Genomic DNA, 22,964 nt, shown 5'->3' with positions numbered 1-22,964 from the left:
GTTATGGGACTTTTAATGGGAATTTATGGGAAGAGGAAGCTTTGAAGGTGGATCTTGGACACTGATAAGACAATCCTGCGTGTTCACACTGCTTCCATGAGCGTGAGTTAAGCATGATTATGATCCTTGTGGAAATATAGACCCACTTTATTTACTTATTTATGCATTGATTTATTTATTTGTGCATTTATTTATAAATCTAATTATGATTTTAGTTATTTTTTAAAATTTATTTATTTAATTTCTTAAGATTGCTATTAGGTCAAAACGTACTATGTTGTTGACTTTATTGTTGAACAGTTTTGTGCCTTATGTAATATAATCTTAAGGTAACGTGTCCCCTATTCAGTACCATTACAGTAGAGTTTTTAATAGAATTTAAATTTTTTTTTATTGCCTGTGTGTGAAGGGTTTGTAATCACACATTACAATGATCCACTTGTCCGGTTTTGCTTTTACCTCTGAAGGCCAGTATTCCTATTTCTATGTGAAGGCTCCGGGTCGGATTTACCGCGAAATCCATCGGATGTGACGTGCAAGCGCGCTCCCCAGCCTCTCTCCTTTTTATATAGTCTATGCGACTGCACTGCAGTTAACTACATGTCATCATAAAAGTCATAAAAGAGTCTGATAACACCAAAAAAAGCACAAACTCCACATAAATATAAAGAACAAAAAAAAGTTTTATCTGCTGAAGCTCGTCAGGCCAAACGTGAATCGGATCAACTTCGGACGTCAACATCGGCAGAGCGTTTGAATTATGGAGAGACCTCCGCTTTGTTTTAGGTATAGGTATATATTTAGGTATAAAAACAGACCCGGAGTTTGCTTTCATCCCTATTGTGATGCTTTCTCCGGTGTGTTGAAAGTCTCAGTGTGGCCGGTACCATGAGTGCTCGCTCTTGAGTTCGAGCACGCGCACGAGCGCTCTTGTAAAAATTGGTTGCAATCTGAAACATCACATCTAGAGGCCGTTAAAAACTACACATAGCCCCTTAAAGAAAAATATTAAAGGAAAAAAACCTTATGGAAAACAATACAGATAAAATCTAATTTAAACCTGCAAATAAAATGTAAGTTTTAGTATTTTTAATCCAAGTTAAAGTCATGGCATACAATGCAAAAATGCAACAAAAAAAGAAAAGAAAGTATTTTCACCAGTGGAATCAGTTTTTAAACCCCACTTCTCTATAATATACTATACTGTAGAGGTCTTCACGGGTCCAAAAATTCATGCCCGAACCGGAAGAGACCCGTAATGTGCTACACCGGACCGACCCGGACCCGTCTATTATTTCAAAAGTTGGACCCGGACCCGTGCAGATCCGAGAAATGCCATAAATGTACTGCCCGGACCCGACCTGGACCCGTCTATTATTTGAAAACTGGACCCGAACCCGGCGGGAAGACACAAACCCGACTGGACCCGATTGTCACATATTATTTCACACAAGTTGCGAAAAATAAAACTTTTTGTCTTACCTAATTTTAGTAGCCGTCGTTTCACTTCCTTGTAACATTACCTGACTGACTGTGATGCATTACAATCCAACCGACAAGAAAGTTCTATCCATGTTATTTCTCTCGTTATTCCAAGCTTAATCCACTCATTATTTCAGCTTTAAAAGTCCATTTGATGTCACAGTGATGGATGACAAATGCAACTTTGCACATGTACATTCTGACTCGAGTTAACTCGCATAATAACTTTAACTGTTTAGCCTTTTGAACTATAATAACGATTGCTCGTTCAGTGCCATGGCCGCTGACGTTATTTATTTGCTATCATATCTGTGCTCTGCATTGAGTCTGAATCTGACCACCAAAACTTTAAGATTAAACAAGACGGTTAATTTATATTATTATAAAAATGGGAGAAAATGTAAAGCGCGGTTTGGCGGAAGCTCTGGTTGCCATAGAAACATGACACACGCTTGAGACTGCACATGCGCGCTAGCTGGATGGATCAACCTAAAATATGTTTTTTAACGCCATTTGAGCGTCAAAGAAAACATTTATGTGACAGTTGACCTCAGATTTTGTTGCTGATTTGAATATTATCAATGTATTACACATGTTAAACAGACCCGGGACCCGAAGTAATAGATTCGGACCCGACCCGGACCCGGCTGATCATTTAAAATATAGACCCGAACCCGTACGGGTCCCGGGTCGACGGGTCTCGGGTGCACTGTGAAGACCTCTACTATACTGTACTATTTTTATTATTTTATCTAGTTCATTCTCTTTGAGTACTTGTGCATTGCAAGAGATCCGGCCTTTATGAAACACAGGCTGCCGTCCAGAAGGAAACTTCAGGTTTAATCTTTGTCTTACAGAGTTCCTGTGCACAGACGCCATGGTTACATGTTGCCAGGCCAACATTGTTGCTGTTTGTGCGTCAGAGGAAGTGGCAGATATCAGTTTGAGAGCAGGAATATGCTGCCACTGCTGATCCATGCTGACCTGAACACTTGCACTGACTGGCACACATGACATGCACAAGCAGATTGTGACGGTAGCAGATCTGATCTGGTGGATCCACATCCAATGCAAATGATGTAATTTGTTGCATAAGGCTCTTGAAATTCAGTGTCACAATTTTTTACAAATTCAAATCAAAAGACTTGTTCTCTTTGTAAGATAATTTTCTTGTTTTATTCTGCATTGCCCTCAGGGGTATTTTAAATGATGCAAAAGAAGGCTTAATGCAGAAGATATTCAGACTTAGTTTTCAAAGAATATACTGTATCTTGGCAAATATGTTTTCTGCTTTATTTTAAGCATAAGCCTGACTGCATTTTGTTCGATGTTTTCTTAAAACACAACCACAACAACAAAAATGTAAGTTTATGTTTTAAGAATATTTAAATCATGACAACATGCTATTTGAATATGGCAATGTTTATGCATTTGGGCTTGGCGAACTAGATCTGCAAAACTGCTGATGATTATTGCTGCTGCAGAGCAAGTATGGATTTGCAGCTGCTAATATTTACACACACGCTGCTATGAGCATGTAAGATCTAGGCCTGTCACGCTAACTACTTTTTGTTGTGTGATGTATATTGTCCCAGAAATAATTGCTATAAACAATATTATTGCCATTTTAAGACCATTTTATGCCACTGAATATATAATCATAAAATAACAGGATAATAATATAAGTATTTACACACCGGTAACTACACACTTTCAAATGACAACATCCTATTAATTATTTAGCTCATGGAAATAAAGTGTTGAATTAAATATCCTAAATAAATAAAAAACTTGAATAAATAGTAAATAAACATTTTCTTAAAAAAAAAAGGGCAAAGTAACAAGTAGGAAAAAATGCATTGCAAATGCACAAAAGGCACTTAAGGAAATGTTCCATTTACAGATTTTCCCCTGGCTCTCTTTTCTCTGTAAAGTAAGCGTGCACACTATTGCTGAAAACACAAACCCTGCTTAGCAGTCAGATGTCCGTATGAACAAAGGCACAGATGCCTACTCAAGCCTTATCTGCTGCTAAAACTATTTACACTGTGATGTTTATATTTGCACCAGAACAGTGGATTGCAGCTTTGAAATCAATTGCATTTGGACTTGTTCTCTCAAACTGTCTGTAGTTGTCAGAAAAAAACTATAACGGACCAAAGAGGCACGCTTTTGCCTCTGACCTGGAGAACAGACAAGATGACAGCACGATAGGCAAAATGTTGGGGACATTAATTTTCATGTAAACATAATGGGCGATATATTGCGTCACCAGAAATGATTGAAGTCATGTACATAAATAGTGCGATAAGTTGATATATTGATTATTGCGACAGGCCTAGTAAGATATGCTGCTGCTGCATAGACATACATAAATCCCATAGCAGATCTAGGCAGGTGGAGCTGGGGAAGGTGGAGGGTTTCAGGGGAACTCAATGAACCAAACTATTCAAAGCATCAATTATTATGGGTAACTTCATAAAGTTTTGCCTTAATTACCATTAATTAGAATTGTATAGTGCTAAACTGTACCTAGTTTACCAGAAATGTCTAAAGCAGTGTTTTTATTGAACCGGACTGTGATCTATATAAACTAGGTAAACTGAACTGATGTTGTCTGTATACACTGCTTTTAAGTCAGTTGGGTAATTCGAGAGGAAAGCCACTTTTCAGCAACACCTAAAGCTGGGCGTTTTGTTCTTCACAGACCGTATGTGTCCGTAAGAGAGGGCTGGAGAAAGTGAGCAAGCATGGATGAGATGAGTACAGCTGGCTAAAGTTAATTATCCTATCATTCTGCCAACTTTCTCTTTTATTGTTCTCAAATGGAATCTCTTTTCGTTTGAGCCCTTTTGTTGTCATCTGATATTTATCAGATATTTGTTCTCATCTGCAGTCACATCAGTTTATGTTCTGTTTGTGACGCCAGTTGTTGGAGAAATACAATGCACATTCTTCCTATCAAATGGCACAAACATGATGGGATTACCCATCATTCTTTCAGAATAGCCCTGTCATTGTTGCATTAGAGCCACAGAATAAACCTTTACTTTGCATCATCAGCTAATCTGTTTTGTTCCTGCTCTTTGAAACCGATGCCAGTGGGTGACATGGTCCATTAACTTTTATTCCCTACAAAATTATACCTCTGAATCTCTTCAAGGGGAACCCCAAGAAATTGCCAGAAAGGATTTCGAATGGTCTCAATAGTTTCTCTCTGACATGTTTATGCTGTACGTCATTTAAAAATCTACCAGAAAATTAATGTAAATGAGTAAATAAGAAGACTTTAATGTGTCCTTTGAGGCCCTCAGGTGCTTCAGGGAGGCAAGGTGAGCTCTGGTACCTTCCAGTGTTTTCTCATTACGCTCCTGAACATGCCAGAACTTGTCTTTATGAGATCCACTGCAAACTAAATCTTTTAAACTGGCGCTGATTGAGATTGATTGTGAAATTACTGCTTTCTCCAAAGTTCGGGATTAAGGTTTAATTGTAGTTGTAAAGTACTTCAAATGTATTTTTTGACTTTTTGTTCAGTTTAAAATGCGACACAAATATTTACTACTATGTAATTTGCAATGAGTTGGAGGGTGTCTGTAGTATTTTTTTTTTTTTGCTTTGCTTGTCTTTTTGCTTTTTGTGGGATAGAAAAGCTTGCATACCAAAAAAATGATTTATTCACTTTTACTACTGTTATTTATTTTAATTTGCCATGTTTTTATTTTATTTTTTTATTTTTTTTGGCCTACCAGACCTTTCACATACCTGTTACATATAAACATTTCTGTTTTACATCTTTCTTTGCAGAGAAAGTGAAAAAAGAAAGCTCAAAAGGCTGTACGAGTTCTCTCAGCGATGGACAACGCGATGTGAAACCTTCACAAAAAGGTGCTAAGAACACTTCCAAAAAAGGTGAGCTGGTTCATAGAGATTATTTATGAGTAATTTAGGCAGGTCTGGACCTCCACGCTATTAATCTAATGGGTCATCGCTATGAGAGATAAAATGTCTCATAACGAAAGTGCTCCAGTACCTTGAGATTGTACCCTGCTGTATCATACATGAGATTATAACGCCCCTTGGATCCAATCACATGGCACAAGTTAATACTATTGGCGGAAAGCCCAGAAAAATAAATTCAAGACAATAGGCTTGACACACTGTACTTCAGGTCACCAATTCATGCTTTCAATGTCAAGCGAATTACACTCAAGCAGAGAGCGTATCTACCAACTGTACTCTGTTACCTACCCGACTCAAACCCACCAAAACAGACGCTTTGAAATACAATACAGCCCACATTTCCTTGTTCTGTTGATGAGATTACAGGGGACAGGCTGAATCCCTAGTGGCATATGTGGCTGACATGGATATCTGTTCTCTAGCACACAGCCTGCATTAGCAAGAGCAGGCCGGCAGCACCTGTGTAAATGTGATAGAGACTGATAACATTCACTTTTGTGCTGTGGGCGCATTTGTGGTGTGATGTTTGTTTGTATCTGGAAATATACTGCAACTCACAGAAGTTCACCCATTGGTACTACTTTTTTAAATTTACTCACTAAAGCCACGTTTCCACTTCAGGAACTTTCCCTGGGAACTAGGGACTTTGGGGTGGTACTCGGTGTATTTCCACCGCAGGGACCAGGTTCTAAATGAAGTTCCGGGTAAATATTTCCCCCTCTGAGAAAGTACTACCTTGCGAGCAGGAACTCTCTAAGTTAGGGAACTTTCGGGGGTGGGACTTGGGCGCTGAACATGGGTGCTCAAGTTCATGCAGCATTTCGATTGGTTGACTCCATGCAGCAATTTATTTCAACCACCAGTCTCTTGCAGTGCGCACAGTAAGAGTTGTTTGCTGTTCAAATCAACAATGGAGTTTTGAAAATTCAAACGATGGACCGACGACAAGGTTCAGGCTTTATTAAGCTGATATGTGGAGGATGGAATCCAGCGGGAACTGGAAAGTTGCATGCAGTCACAAGGAGAGGACTAATTTGCCTAAACTTCACGGTATTTTAGACCTCGATGAAAATGCAGACAGCAACAGTTCTGAGGGGAAAAAAGTTCCTTGGACAAATTATTCCGGGTAATTTCGGTGGAAACACGGCTAAAAGTGGCTGTGTGTGTATAATATATTTGTATAAATGTTGATAAACATATACTGCACTTCCAATTCCAAGTCTTGCGATCTGTGATTCTTGAGACTTTCTTAAGATTATGTTTCTTTTGTGTTTCTACAGAGGCTGCAGGCTCCAGCTCTAAGAATGTTTTCACACGACTGCTGAAAGTGGCTCAGCATTACCTTTTGGAATCAGGCAAGTACAGAGCAGCTGCCAAATCTTCTCCTGCCAAGAAGAGCCCTGCCCACAGCCGCCTCCCCAAAGCAAGAATCTCCACCTCCTTCACTCAGGCACAGGTGCACCTGCTTTTATGACCACCTTTGTATATAGATTGGCCACATATTTGGCCTTAAACATGGCCTTTGCATCATTTGAAATCAAAAATGACAATGTGTTAGCAGCAACTCCAATGTCTGTATCATATTCTGAGAGAAGATACACTTTTGACACCTTTTTTGCTACACATTTATCCCATGTACATATTCAGTCTAAGAAATATGTGATTCAGGTTCGAACCAAGAGGAGCAGTAGTAGACGTTCCCAGAATTCCATTCTGGGTGGGGTCAAGAAGGAGCGACTCCCTTCTCAAGATTCAGATGGAGGTGCTACTGAAGACAGGTGTGTGACAGAAATAGAGGCAAGATGGTAGAGAGATGTACAAGGAGTCAATAATCTGTCCCCTTTTGTGTTTATATTGGTTTTCGTTAATCGGTACATTTTAATTGACTGCAATTCCTCTGCCTCAGAACTGTTAAATATAATACACTAATATAAATAGGATACTTCCAAAAATAAACATTTTCTCATTATTTACTCCAAAGTAATTGTTCCAAAAGTTGAGTGCGAGGAAATAATGACCAAATTTTTATTTTTGGAAGTATTAAAAAAAAGTATATAACCCATGACTTTTTTTCTTTGCAACACCAAAAAATTTATTCAATGGAATTACAATAAATATAAGTATATGCCTCCTGAAAATAAAATGAAGAAATCATTACCAATGTATTAATTAAAAAGTAAAAAGGAAAGTTTAAAACTTATTCTTATTATTTTTATTGTAATAATTATTTTATTATTGTTATTATTGAAAGTAACATTTTTTAAATAAAACTTTAACATTTTATAAAGAATTTACTTTATACATTTGATGAACAGACATTATTCAATAAAAAGATTCTTGAAATTCATCCTAAATTATAGCATGTTTCTGAGAGAACTAGCGATGTCCAGTTTGCAAGCGAATCACTCAACTTTTATGATGATTTAATGATACTTTTGCATCCTTTTTGAAGCTTGAAAGCTCCAGTCCTTATTAAATGTTAGTTCTCCCCAAAATGAAACTGCTATCATTAATTACTCACCCTCATGTTATTCAAAACCCGTAAGACCTTCATCTTCGGAACACAAATGAAGATATTTTTGATGAAATCAAGAGCTTTCTGAACAATAAGAAACACAAATTTGCACAAAAAGTAATCTTGTTGATTCATAAAATGAAGGTTGAACCACTTTATTCACGTAAACTATTTCAGCAATGTGTTTACTACCTTTATGGTCCTTGGAAGTGGCAATTACGTTGCAGTCTATCTTTATTTCAAAAAGATGAATGAAGTTCTTACGGGTTTGGAACGACATGAGGGTGAGTAATACATTTTTGGCTGAACTAACATTTTAATTGTAATTGCATGGAAAGAAACAGCCAGCACATTCTTCAAAATATCTTTTGTTGCACAGAAGAAATAAAGTCATACAGGTTTGGAACGAGATGAGAGAGTAAATGATGAGTAAATCATGAAAGAATTTTATATTTCTGACAATTATCCTTGTAAACAATGTTCAGGTAGTTAAAGATAGGTGGATGTCACCAATCAGGTCTTGCGTATTTTTTTTTTTTTGTCGCCACAGAGTGACATAATTTATGACTTTGTACTTTTGTCTGAGCAAGAATGAATCTGGTTCTGGAGCTTTAACCGTATGGGAAAATGCTTCTGGCTAGTTGAAATAGTTTTGCGTCTCTAACTCACCTGTTTGCATGTGTGTGTATCTGATCATCTTTGTGCAGGAAATTCAAGTTCAAGTGCACGTCATTGCATTTTATTATGAAGACTTGTGTTTATACAGAACATTGATAAGATGCTTAGATGTAGGCATCATTTTGTAATTTGTTGATTTAGGCATTTCGATTTAAAATGGTTGAATCCATATTTCGATGTGGGGAGGGGGGAGCACCACACTCCACACATGAGGAGAAATCGGGCCAAAAAAATCCAACATGTTGGATATCCCCGATTTGATCGGTCCCGACGTCCGTCCGAGCAGACAAGAGCAGTCTTAACACACCACACACGGCAGGAATATCTGATCAGATTATTTTACATAATCGGAGCATCCTTAAGATTGTCGGAAGGAGTAAATCGGGGCTAAAATCGGCCTAATTATCCTGCCGTGTGAACGAGGCTTTAGGCATTTAGACTTGTTTTCAGTGCTTAATTCAAAATATTATATTACATTTTCAGTGTTGTTGTGTAAAACAATTAATTATTATTTCAATTAATAGTTTTAATTAACAAAAACAACACTGCTTGATTGGTTATTTATTAGTTAATTTAATTCAAAACAAAAAATTTAAATTGGTAAAAATTAGAAATGTTGCCTTGACAATTAACTGTAATATGTTGAAGCACTAAAATTACTAATTACTAAACAGAAATAACAGAAATTGAAGATTAACAGAAATTGAAGATAAATAGAAATATTAAAAATAATGAAAAATGAATAAATACTATAATATATATATATATATATATATATATATATATATATATATATATATAGGTCCTTCTCAAAAAATTAGCATATTGTGATAAAGTTAATTATTTTCCATAATATAATGATAAAAATTAAACTTTCATATATTTTAGATTCATTGCACACCAACTGAAATATTTCAGGTCTTTTATTGTTTTAGTACTGATGATTTTGGCATACAGCTCATGAAAACCCAAAATTCCGATCTCAAAAAATTAGCATATCATGAAAAGGGTCTCTAAACGAGCTATTAACCTAATCATCTGAATCAACTAATTAACTCTAAACACCTGCAAAAGATTCCTGAGGCTTTTAAAAACTCCCAGCCTGTTTCATTACTCAAAACCGCAATCATGGGTAAGACTGCCGACCTGACTGCTGTCCAGAAGGCCATCATTGACACCCTCAAGCAAGAGGGTAAGACACAGAAAGAAATTTCTGAACAAATAGGCTGTTCCCAGAGTGCTGTATCAAGGCACCTCAGTGGGAAGTCTGTGGGAAGGAAAAAGTGTGGCAAAGAAACGCTGCCCAACGAGAAGAGGTGACCGGACCCTGAGGAAGATTGTGGAGAAGGACCGATTCCAGACCTTGGGGGACCTGCGGAAGCAGTGGACTGAGTCTGGAGTAGAAACATCCAGAGCCACCGTGCACAGGCGTGTGCAGGAAATGGGCTACAGGTGCCGCATTCCCCAGGTCAAGCCACTTTTGAACCAGAAACAGCGGCAGAAGCGCCTGACCTGGGCTACAGAGAAGCAGCACTGGACTTCAGGCATTTTGGCATTTCCTTCTCCCCAGTCTTCCTCCAGACTGTGGCACCTTGATTTCCGAATGACATGCAAAATTTGCTTTCATCCGAAAAAAGTACTTTGGACCACTGAGCAACAGTCCAGTGCTGCTTCTCTGTAGCCCAGGTCAGGCGCTTCTGCCGCTGTTTCTCATGATATGCTAATTTTTTGAGATATGAATTTTGGGTTTTCATGAGCTGTATGCCAAAATCATCAGTATTAAAACAATAAAAGACCTGAAATATTTCAGTTGGTGTGCAATGAATCTAAAATATATGAAAGTTTAATTTGTATCATTACATAATGGAAAATAATGAATTTTATCACAATATGCTAATTTTTTGAGAAGGACCTGTGTATATATATATATATATATATATATATATATATATATATATATATATAGTTAAAATCACAATTAAATTTAGTTTTTGTCTTTACCATTTTTTTTTCTTGCTTAAAGCCTATATAACATTTTTTTTTGATCTGTTCAGGCAAACGGTAGAAAATGCTAATTAAAGTTTTTTTTTGGCAGACAGAGTTTGCTCAGATGCATAATACAAATATAATGTATTAATTAATATAGATAATTAATGAAAATACATTTAGTTGATGTAATTCTGCTGTTTAGTTTTTACTGGTTTATTTGAATGATTATTTGCATAAAAAAAATAGATAAAACGTGGTTTATTTAAACCGTAATGTTCATTGAATGTAGTCAGTGCTAGTTCTTAGTCCATAGCAATTTCCATGTTGAACTGTCTAGTCATCTGTTACGCAGCGGTGATGATAACTAGTGTGGCTATGCTATGTTTTGTGATGCAGTAAGTGTAATTATATGAGGGTGTGTGTGTGTTTTTTGTGAATACAGTAAACGGGGTGTATCATTCAGGATTGCAGGTGTAAATCAGTGCATGTATGGTGTCCTGAAACTTCGGTGTAAAATCATCCAGTTAAAAGCAAAAGGAAGTTGAAATGGTCTCATTGTTTGTTTGCATATGCCACTTGGTTTATGCAATAAAATAAATACATTTTAAGTCTGTGCAAATACAGTCACTGTATGTCCCTGAGTGAGTTTTAAGTACTGATTTCTGACTCTGCACAGCTCCAACTCTTCAGTCCGGCGGGTGAGGTCAGGGCCCGTGGGTAAAGTGGCTCGCAGAAGGAGTCGAGGACAAGGAACTTCCCTCCTGTTGAAGAATCGCAGCTCTAGATCTCAACAAACACCCACTCAAACATCTGAGCAGCCTGAGAACAGCAAGAATGATGATTGTCAAGAAACCCAAAGCAGGTCCTTAATCATTTGCATTGAAGATTAATACATATTTGCTTTGTGAACGTGCAGTGAAGACATTTTGATCTTCTATCATAAACATTTGTTTGGCAATAATTAATGTGTTTTAACATTCTCTCTCCTTTGAGATGGGCTTAAACTTACAGGTGGCCAAGTTGGTTTGGTTTGACAGGTTTTTGAAGACGTTAGTTATAATGATGCTTTAATCTGGGCCGAAGCCCTCACATTGAAAGTGAATAATGCGACTGTATGGGTTCTCTACAATAGAGAAGGATTTAAATAAAAAGATCAGCTAACTATGAAAGGTGAAAATTGAACGAGGTAAATGGGGGATTTAGGGGCTTTTTTCACCACTTTCGAGTGGCATACCTGTGGATTAGTTTAAGCCAGAATTTTTGTAAGAAGTCAGTTTTTGTCAGAAATAATCAGGGCTTGTACATACTGTACATTTCACAAGCCAAAACACAAGTCAAAACTCAAGCATCATATTTATCATCAATAATAAATATCATATTGGCTATTAGATATTATTATTATTTTTTTTCAATTTAAACTTTTTATTTTATTTATTTATATATATCAGCCGGTAATATATATTTGTCATCTAACACTCACTTGAAGTTGATGTTTAAAAACACTAATAATTAAATAACACTGTTAAGTATAATCTTTAGCAAATCTCTAAATGAGTATCTAGTCTATCATATTGTGCATTATAATGTTGTGTTGCCTTAATTCTAGGGATGCATGATATATCGGCCAGCATATCGGTATCGGCCGTTATATGTTCAATTTTAATGATATCGTTATTGGCCCGATAAAAAAAATTTGGCGGATATATTAAAGATCATAAATAATGGATTATTTCCTTCAGCTGAGACACTTCAAATGTGCACTGTTGGTTTTGAATTGCTTTGAAATATGATTGGAATCCAATCAAAAAAGGAAAATAATGTTAAGTGCAACATGTGCAGTGCAAGTCTGTCATATAGGCTACATAAAATTATAATGAGAACATTATAATTGTGTGCTTGAGACATGGATTATAATGGTGAGACTTTTGTTTATGTAATCAGGCTCTCAAAAATTATATAAAAACCTGGATTTAGATTTATTGGCCAATATATCGGTTATCAGCTTTCAAATATAAAGAATTTTCAGTTATCGGTATCGTCCAAAATTTTCATATCGGCCATCCCTACTAAATTCACATTTACAATAGCATTTAAAATAAATGGTTGTAATGTTTTGCTATTTAATTTGTTTCGACAAAATAGTGCACATTTTAATATCGACCATTTATTGGATATCGGCTGTAACGTAAAATAATTATCAAGTTATCTGTTTCGGAATTTTAATATTGGTGCCTCACTATATTTATCAGAATTCCCACCTTGAGAAATTCACCCATGCTCACGCTGAGCAGAACTGAATTGACTTCGTCACTGGGGGAAAAAAGTGAATGATAAAGATAGCTTATGAGCCTTATGAGAACAAAAATAAATTGATGTTATGCCTGCTTTTTTGGTCCCTGGCTGTGTCACCGTTTTAACACCCAGCATCTGTACCCTCTGGGATCAGGCGGAAAAGCTGTAGGTGTGGTGGAAAAATGAAGCAGAAGCCTGGATCTCCGGTCAGTTATGTCAGCAGGCTGTATTTAAACTCTCAGGCCCCCAGAGGCCAATATCCTGCCATTTCCACCTGCCCTCTTCTGACACAGGAGCAGAGGAGTCACACCAGCTATGAAAACAAGCATCTGGCCTTTTAACTTTGAACATCCACCTTCCTGGTGCCTTTGCTCTGTCCTTTGTAGCACTTGTAATGATGTCATGGAATACTGTGAAACTTTCCTTGAATGGGACTTGAAAGTTGTTGCAAAGGTTTTCTTAAAGTCACCATGAAATCGGAGCAACCTGTCACTCGCATGAGATCACAGCAATAGCAAACCACAACCATCCAATCAATTCGCAATGGACAAAATCAAAAAAAAAAAAATTCTAGTTTGAGATGCTGTTTCTCTTTTATTTGTCACAATAGGGAAGAAAAGACTATCACAACTTCCGTTTCACATCGACTTTAAGTTTGTGTCTGTGTGTGTGTTCAACAAACATGTTGTTCCTTTAGTTTCAGCATCACCTCTTGAGAATTTTAATCCTCCCTTGAACCAATAATGCAGCTAATACGGGTTTAAAATGAGGTTCCTGAATCCCTGCCAGGAACATCTTAATTACTACTTCGAAGCATAAAAGTGATCTAACTACATTTTTCTGTTTTCACATTCATGGAGAGTTATGTGAAGAGAAACTTTTATGCAGGCTAACTGACTCGGTTTTCTTCCAGTAAGTTTCCGGTTTTATAAAAAAAATGTCCCCGTGGCACATAAAAAGTAAACGATGAAACTATTTTATGAAAGGAAATTGAGTCTGACGGTTTCCTTTTGGCTTCGGAGGTGTCCAATAACCGATTTTGTTTTGTTAATCTTCCTCACTTGGTTTTGTTTTGCTTTTATCTCATTTTTTCTTTTTCTTTTAAACATTGTATTTTTTATTTCTTAGTTTTGTTGTGCATTCCTTTATTTCAACTTTTTATGTTTTGCTTTGGTTATTGCTTTATTCTGCTTTTTTAGTTTTTAGTTAAGCTTTTTTAGTTTTCTTTAAAACAATTTATTATCTTAAAAAATGTGTTTATATGAAAATGTAATTTATAAGTAATTTTAAATACTTCGATACAGTATTTATTTAGTAAATTTTTTGGAGCAATTTAAGTTTTTTTTGAAATTGTAGTATATGAAATTAACTTTTTATATTCCCACTTTTTATGCTGCTTTCCATTGGTAAACTGTCCCACACGCCTCTGGAAGCTCATATACTTTTATTAGATGTTTGCAATGGACATTATTTTTGTTACTCAATAAGTTTTTAAAATCATATATAATTTATAAACGTATTTTGAATTTGATTATTTTAGAAGTAGTGTATCAGAGGATAACTGCTACTTTTTTCCTTCTTTGAAGTTAGCAGTGCTTCTAGTGGAATGATTTTTTTTTTGTGTGTGTGTGTGTGCTTTTTTTCCCACCCCAGTTCGCTTTCTTCTCAAACCTGACTGGATCTGTGGTGTGGTTCTTTTCTTATTCTTGAGATTACCAGACGTCCCACCTCTGAAAAGAGCCAGAGTGAGGGAGGATATAGGAAAATCCTCTGTCCCTGTATGCCATGTGTGCGTCACGCTCCGAACGAACAGCGGAGACATGTGATCCCATGCCCAGTGTTTGATCTTCCTCTTCTGTATCTGGTTTCCACCGGCTCCCAGGGGGAAAGATTACAGCATATCTGGCAACTCTTGACAATGTAGTGATGGGATACATGGGTTGAAATACAACACATATATCTATGCGTATAGGTTCGTGCCGGCTGTTGGATAGTGGTGCGATAGCCTTTGTCGTTCGCTCAGGTGCGATAGTTGCGTAACAACTTGTTCCTGTAAGTAGGAAAGTTGATCAGGGAACTGCTGATATTATCTGATCACATAGAGATTCCAGTGACCGTGTTGGTGGCTCTGCTATAAGTGTTGCATAAATAACACTGAGGAATGATGTGGTAGGATCAAATCCCAAGGGAAGTGCGTGTCGTATGAACTCCCATGATTAACAACACTGAGCCAGAGTGGGGTTTACTTATTCATAGGTTAGCTCCTGATTTCCCAGCATCACCCTGCTGTTTAGGAGTCTGTGTCTTCACCCAGAAGAGCGGGTCATTAGGGAATTTCTTTCCATCTTGTTTCGAAACCCGAGTCCGTGCGAAGTTTTTAAAGTGCATGGTTACTCTGTTGTTTTAAATATAATTTAGACAGGTGAGGTGACTTGACTATTTTATTCCAATAAAGGTTGACATTAGCATGTTGCTAAGATAACAATTTCAGTACTGTAGCAAACATAATTAGTGCACAGTTAATAGCTTTTAATATGCTATATTATATGTGATTCATCTGATTAATATGCTATATTATATCATATGCTTTTATATTTTAAATATAATATTTAAATCCAGTATATTGAGTTAAAGTTTTTATATGGATCTAAATTGAAAATGTTTTACTTTTAGGATTTGAATGAAATCCATATGAATATGAATAACTGAAGTTTCTCCTAATTCACTGAGCGTGCCATTCTTCCTTAGTTTATAGCCAAATTATTCTATATTAAAAGGGAGACTAGGGTTACTAGATTTTGCAATTCATACAAATATAAAATGTTGGTTATGCAAATGTAATATCTCTATTGATGGAAATGTATAGGTTGGATCTTTGGTCAGGTTTGTGATACTAAATAAGAAGTGCGGGTCTTTGGACTTTGACTATTTCACACTCTTTAACTATGCAAATATTTCCCAACCAAGAGGAATGGTCTGGATCTTTCTTCATCTCTCTCTCTCTCTCTCTCTCTCTCTCTCTCTCTCTCACACACAAACACACACACAACTGTCTTTTGTCCTAGACACAATCAATGTGCTGACTTTTATTACTTTTGAAGAGGTGTAAAGATGCCACTTCAAGTTTCTTTCAAGAATCCTTCTCTTTCTTCACATTCATATATATATATATATAATATATATATATATATTATTTAGTGCAATCATGTTTGAAATTGTTTGAACATGTTTGCATATCTTTTACTGACCCCAGGTGATGTTGCTGGCTTTGTCAAATGTAGTTTATGGCTTCTCAAATGTACAGTTCAAGGTCCACCAAAACCACCATTCAAGCTCACTCCTATTGCGACAACTAAATCAGGTTTAGTTGCCTAAGTGTAATTTATGCATGAATATTGATAATTAGTGCCGTCACAATTACATCTATAGGGTCCAAAAGTGTGAGAAAAGTTAGTGAAAACTTTTTTGAATGTTTCTAGATTTATTTATATATATATATCAGGAAATATTTGATTACTTGAAGTTTACATGAATTTCGTATTTGCTTTGACGGCATACAAAATCATAATTATAAAGTCATATTTTCCGGCTTTTAAAAATTTCAGAACACTAAAAATAACAGTTTTCCCCCCATATTTAAATGACACAAATAATATTTACACCTTCAGGGCTTTGCCACTTCATTCCAACCCGTTCACGTACATTCATGTCCAAGTCACACTTGGTCAGTGTTATGCTGTCCAGGGTTAAGAGGCCAGCAAGGTTCTTTAATGAACCAAGGAATTATAGATATTCGGTAAACCCATCATCAGCAAAGGTGCTTAAATTGGGTATTTACTAGCTTTTCCATTTCCCCCCCCACATGCTTTTAGCAACAGCGGCTGACTGGTACATTATAGAGAGTTTGTGCCCAAATAGGTCACTGTCTGTCTTTTTTTCCATGTAACAAAAGTAGAAATTTTGCACTGCAGGTTTTCCATGCAGTGATCATAACGGACAAAAAAAGCACTGTAAAAGTTATTAATACAACCCGTGCACTACATTTTAATTCTTTTTAAGTTGTAGAATAGCGGAATATTATTTCATATATTCAATCTTGCACACAAAAACCAATGGCGTTTGGTGTCATTGATGTTAAAATCTGTTGTGTCATGTTTGAATGTGTGAATCGATGTCCGTCGGATCGCATTTCAATCCATCAAGACTCTGTGAGATCAGTATGTCTGGCCATTCTACACCTCCTTTGTCCTCCAGGCTGCTCTCGCTTGGCCTTCTGCACCTCACAGAACCGACAAATGCTAAATCCAGCATGGCTAAACTCTTCAGAATAATCTTCTTAAACACAATTGTGGCGGACCCCAGTGAGTGTGGAGTGGAAAGCAGCTGTTCCATACGGACACGCATACTCCATACTCCCATCAGCAACTGGTGCATACTGTATGATAGACTGCAGAGCTCTCTGTACAGCGGAGCTGGGGAGCTTGAAAGAGACATATTGGGATAAAGCATTTTTAATCTGAAAGCATGCTTAGCACACCGTTTAACCACCACTGGGCTTGTGTTTTGTGGATAGTGATGTGGAAACAGATCGGCCCTATTCATAGCTCCAGCTGGTGAACGTGTGATTCTCTTCGGATGGAAAACACTTTCAAAGCAAGGCGTTCTTATGAAAAGAAGAGGAGCTTGTTATCTTTGCCACAGAAACATTTTTAAATGCATCGGTTAGAGCCACAAATTGGATTTTTGGTGCATTTTCCGGTTAGTTGATTGATTCAAATCAGCTAATGCAACATAATTCTTGAACATCAAAACTTAAGTTAATTTTGTGAAATCGGTTTAAATTTGTAAAAAAAAAAAAAAAAAAAAATGTGTTGGTGTGCTGTTTAGTACTATTCTAATACTTTTTTTAAACTTCTGGTTGTATGCCAGAAATTTTGTTTTATGGATTTAAAAAAAGAGAGACAAAAAAGTATAATATTACTACATATTTTATATAATTTATATAATTGTTTTACAGTTAAATAATATTAATTAATAATATTTTAAATAATTATTATATTATACTACATTATATTGGTAAACTTTCTACCAATGTCTTCATCAGAGGACCGTAGGCCGTCCACGTAGTCAAATATGATGTGGTCATGCATATTTATTTTCTGAATATGCACATCTAGTAGGTATAACTGAATGAATTTCAGTTCATATAACTGAATGAATTTCAGTTCATACAAGACTAAAACAAACCCATTCGAATTTTTGATTCCATTAAATTTTAATTGTCATTGAAAAGGCTTCATTTAATGGGAATATTTTTATTCTTTTTTGAGTGAATTTAAGTGCAAGACACTGTTCAGTGATCGGCACAGCAGGGCAAAGTGATATTTTGAGCACTCCTGAGAGACTAGAGCGAAACAATAAAGGACGAGAGTGCTCTTGTTGCCTGAGGTGGCTTTAGCTGAGAACAGCTCATGCTTTTAGCACTCAGTTTTGTAGAGCACAATCTGGAGGGCCTTTAAGAACAGTTGTTACAACGGGCTGTTGTAGCTACATACACATGAGATGTGCTTCATTTCCCTTGTAGTTTTAAATCTACACTGGATCTAATTTTAGTTATGCAATGCAATTCAATATACACATGTGATTTTTTTTTTAAACCTTATTTTATAGTCTTAACAGGTTACAGATTCAAATTCGTAAGTGAACCATGAGCTGGGCAAAGACAAAGACACTAATCATGCTATTATAGTTCTGAAAGTCAATTTGACCCACACCTTGACTAACTACTTCTTTTATGTTTGTAAACAAAGGAATGCATCTACACGGTGTCCATCGCTGAACGAGAGAAACTTCATCACGTGCCCAATGACAGCAAGTCAAGTGCGAGAATCACAGCTAATTTGAGACCACGTGGGACTCGTTTTGGAACAAGGTGTGCTCACTTCATAACTGCTCAATGAAACACTGCCATTTGACAATTAAATCAGGCCCTGTCAGACTCCTTCTTTAACGTCTCTGAAGATGTTACTAATGTGCACTACGAACTGTGAATCAGTGAATGTTAATGTATGAATTTAGCATTCTCACTACCCTGTTTTTTTCCGGACGATTCCATCAATAAATGTGTCATGTCCAGATTTTAATGTAGCTTTTATAGCCATTTAATAAAAGATTATTTCATAATGAACTTTTTGGCTTGTCTTCTTGGCTCAGAGTTCCTGTTCTAACTGGACTTCTTAAATAGCATCTGTACTGGGTCATTCCTGTTGTGCAGTACATTTTCATGCCCATCCGTAATAAGTTTGTTTTTAATGACGCAATTGTCCAGAAGATGACATCATTTCCAGTGGTAAAACAACTGCAAAAAAATCTACAAATAAATGGATATATTAAATCGTATCCTGTTACATAAAATTACGGAAATTGGATATCAACATTTCAAAAGAAAGATACATTTCAAGTTGACACCCTAATTTAAAGAAAACTTGCTAGCGCTTTATTTCCATCCTGTTAGGAATCGTTTTAATTTTCTTGCCATTGTTTAAAAAGATCCTCATGCTTAATCAGTTTAAGTTGTGTCTGAGCTTAACCACGGTACATTTTTGAAAGTGTCCATTTAAGAAATTCTTCAAATTATCACACAAGAATTATCTTTATTAAAAGAGTTCAAAAGGTACTGCATAACAGCAATGATCCTACTTCAGAGCATCTAAGATGTTTGTTTTCTGATTATTACATTTTGAGAGTCTGAGATAATATTCCAGTCAAAATCAAGGTAGCGGTTTTAATATTGTGTATTTAATATTGTGTATATGTCAATGAAATTAAAATCCCTGCCTGTTAGAAACTAAGGGCCAGATTTACAAAACGGCAAATTAGCGTGAGAACGCAATTCCAAAAAAGCGCCGATGGGAATGAAAAGCTCTGCGCGTGATCTACTGATGACGCGCAAATGAAAGAACACAGACGCAGCCGGATCAGATCCATAATGACCAACACAATCTACTAAGAGCCGCGCAAATTAGCGTCTGTTTTTAAGACGTCTGCTTCGTCCATTATTGTAAATAATGGTGCAAATAACAGTAAATTGACTAGCGCAAACCTTAGTAAATCACCTTGAGTGATCATTTAAATTCTCTCCTCCCATAAACTTTGCGTGTGAAAGGGAAACTCCAACAAATGCATATGCAATAAGATCAGCCCCAAAAATAACCCTGTTCACAACTTTTCAGAGCAAATTTTTTAGTAAATCCTGGCAGTAGTTTTTTAACGCCAAAAGAAGGTTTGCGCTAAATGCCCTAATCTGGCCCTAAATGAACAGTGTTAGCTCTTGGATCCAACAGGCCTCTACTGTAGGTTCACAGCCTTCTCTGGTAAGAGCTTGGTACCTGCTAGTTGGAGTACAGTGACAAGATACAAAAACATAAACAACTTTTTTATTAAGAGTGAGAGAGCATGTGTGCTTTTGCGTGGGTGTGTCATAAAGTGTCTGAGCGTCACGGCCCTGTAATTATCTGAGGTGTAGGTTTCAAATGAACAGCGCCACACGCGAACGAGACCTGCACTGATGTCATGTAACAGTGGAGGAGCCGGTTTCTGTTTTTCTCTGAAAGTTGTTTTATCTCCTCCTCTGTTTGTCCCGCTTCATACTCCTCGAAGGCCTTTTTTGTTTGCGTGTTAGCATATAGATTCAGTCGTGAAACGCTCCACATTCACACACGTTTTGACATCAATGGAAGGTAAATTTGTAGTTGTGTCTGTTAAGTCAACATAAAGAGTAATGTGGGAAGGGCTTTATTCACACACTGAAAAGCTGATTGATTATCCTGAGATAGTCTTATTAGTCTTGTTAGATTTTGTCACACAGACCTCGTACTTTCTCGCTGAATTCACCTCAAGTGACGTTGGAGGCTTGGAGAAGAGCCAGTATTTCAGTTCTTTACCCATTCAAAGCGTCTTTAATGGCCTAAATTAACTGAATATTAGTCACTGACTACTATTTAAAAGGTTTTTTGGCGCCGTTTACTGCAACATACACAAATTAAAACTAAACGCGAAACAGCAGACCAGAATGTTTTTGGTGCTTTTCATGTAAAGCTCATAATTTGGGTGTTGTGTGTGGTTGACAGGGTGTTTTGATTGTTATTATTAGTGTATTGTTATGCGGTTAACCTTGTTCTGGTTGGTTTTCTAAGTTGTTTTAATTGGCTACTTGGTGGTTGCTACAGTGTTTTGGGTGGTTACTAGGTTGTTGCTTGGGTATTCTGGGTGGATGAATGCTAAGATGTTTTAAGCGATTGCTGGGTTCTAAGTGGCTGCGAGGTGGTTTCATATGTTTCCCATTAATTTTCATCATACGGATTTCAGAAAATTTGTCAGTTAAGATTAAGCTTTTAACTTGTTCAACCAGCTCTGAGATGAGTCACAACATTAAGATTTTTACTTGAGAATTAACTATAATTCCATGAAGCATTGCGAATGACTCAATAAGTATTTAATAAAAAAAAATCATGGTACTATAAAACTTGATATATTGTCATTGGTCATAAGAATAAAATGTATCTATTTCATATTTATTCAAAAATTTTAATATGAACATGCATTACCATTCAAAAGTTTAGGGTCAGTAGAATTTTTTTAAATGGCTATGTAATTTAGAAAATTATGACAAGTCTTGAAATACATCATCTGAACAATGTTTTGAGGTGTGGTAACCATAGTATAAGTGAAATAATTCTTCTAAGAATGTCGAATGCATTTACTACTACGAGAAGTTCTTCAATTGTACATTGCATGTCCATAATGGCCTTTTGCTTTCTGTGCTCTGAGTGTGTCACAACCCCTGCGAGACACTGCATACCTGTGTCAACCCGCTCCCACCCATCTCCACATAATCTATTAGCGTAGTGACCTATTAAGTCGAGGAATGCTTTGAATGAACCTTCTTGACCTTGTAATGGCTGAAAGCCGCTAGTTCAGGATCAAAGCCGGCAGGTTTTTGCTGCTCTGAAACCTGAATGCACACAGAGGTCAGCTTTGTTTGTATTTGAGAAACATCCCCGTCCGTTTGAACTTCCTCCTCTCTCTAATGTTCTTGTTAATGTGATGCACCATTTATATTTCATCACCAATACCCCATTAAAGATATTGTTCGTGATGACAAAGCGTGGGAAGACAAAAGTCTGATTTGATCCCAGGACGTATTTTGCATCTTGCAGTCACCTTGTTTTGTTTAAATGAAAATGAAAGCCAGCAAGAAAAGAGTCAAACATTTACAATGAATTTAACTTTGACTCATTCCGATATGATCCGGTTTCCTGAGGTTTCCAGATCATTTGGCTTTTTGTCAATGTTTTGCCTGAAGGCTGTACAGAAGTGAAGTGAATATATCAGCCTGTTTAAAGCTGATACCTTTAGGCCAACATGCTGTGTTGTTTGTTGTGGCTTTTATTTGCTGTAAGGTCAGTCTTCATGTAGCTGTTGGGGTCGGGACAGATGAGAAGTGGTCTGCCCTAAAGGGATGTCTTGGTCCGGGGGCTTCATTCAGGATGTAATTTGTCTCCTTGCTGTTCTCGGAAGTGGCTCTGACACCATATGTTAGAAACACGTTAACATCTGCCCAGACTGTGTTTAAAACCTAAAGGGGCTTAATTATTGATCACTTCCTTGAGGCTCATGAGCTTCCGTACCTGAAGAAAAGGGTCTATCTATGGTGTCTCTATGAAGGCTTTGACAGTAGTGTTTAATTGAGTCTTACTATCCTCTGTTTCCACCACAGTGTCATTTCCAGCACATCTCTAATGATGTATCGTGTTTAATACCATTCTGTGATGGAAATGATGAGTCATCTATTTATGATGCTTAATTATATTTTAAGGTTGATAGCATTCTCTGATGAAAAGGATGATTTTGGAAATGACATTTTAAACATTTTTGGAACAAAATAGCCGACTACTTTGTCTTGCTAAGGCTAGTTTCACAACTAGCGTTTTATGTATCCTGAAAACACACAATTAAATAATATTTTTGCAAAATTTAAGATTAA

General features: G+C 36.6%; 1 protein-coding gene across 1 annotated transcript in view; it reads left to right on the top strand.

Moving 5' to 3' along the window:
- Positions 1-19,102, top strand: part of LOC143720786 (uncharacterized) — a 38,752-nt gene extending 19,650 nt beyond the window's left edge. The window contains exons 11-15 of the mRNA XM_077210615.1: positions 5,290-5,394; positions 6,726-6,901; positions 7,114-7,223; positions 11,304-11,489; positions 18,730-19,102. Of these exons, the coding sequence (XP_077066730.1) occupies positions 5,290-5,394; positions 6,726-6,901; positions 7,114-7,223; positions 11,304-11,489; positions 18,730-18,823 (671 nt within the window). The 3' untranslated portion in view covers positions 18,824-19,102. The remainder of the gene's footprint in view (positions 1-5,289; positions 5,395-6,725; positions 6,902-7,113; positions 7,224-11,303; positions 11,490-18,729) is intronic.
- Positions 19,103-22,964: the final 3,862 nt, after the last annotated feature.

The sequence above is a fragment of the Siphateles boraxobius genome, unplaced genomic scaffold (genome assembly GCF_051911475.1).
Source record: "Siphateles boraxobius isolate OS27281-9 unplaced genomic scaffold, OSU_SipBor_1 65, whole genome shotgun sequence".
In the NCBI taxonomy this organism is placed as follows: Eukaryota; Metazoa; Chordata; class Actinopteri; order Cypriniformes; family Leuciscidae; genus Siphateles; species Siphateles boraxobius.
This window is presented reverse-complemented; position numbering and strand designations above follow the sequence as displayed.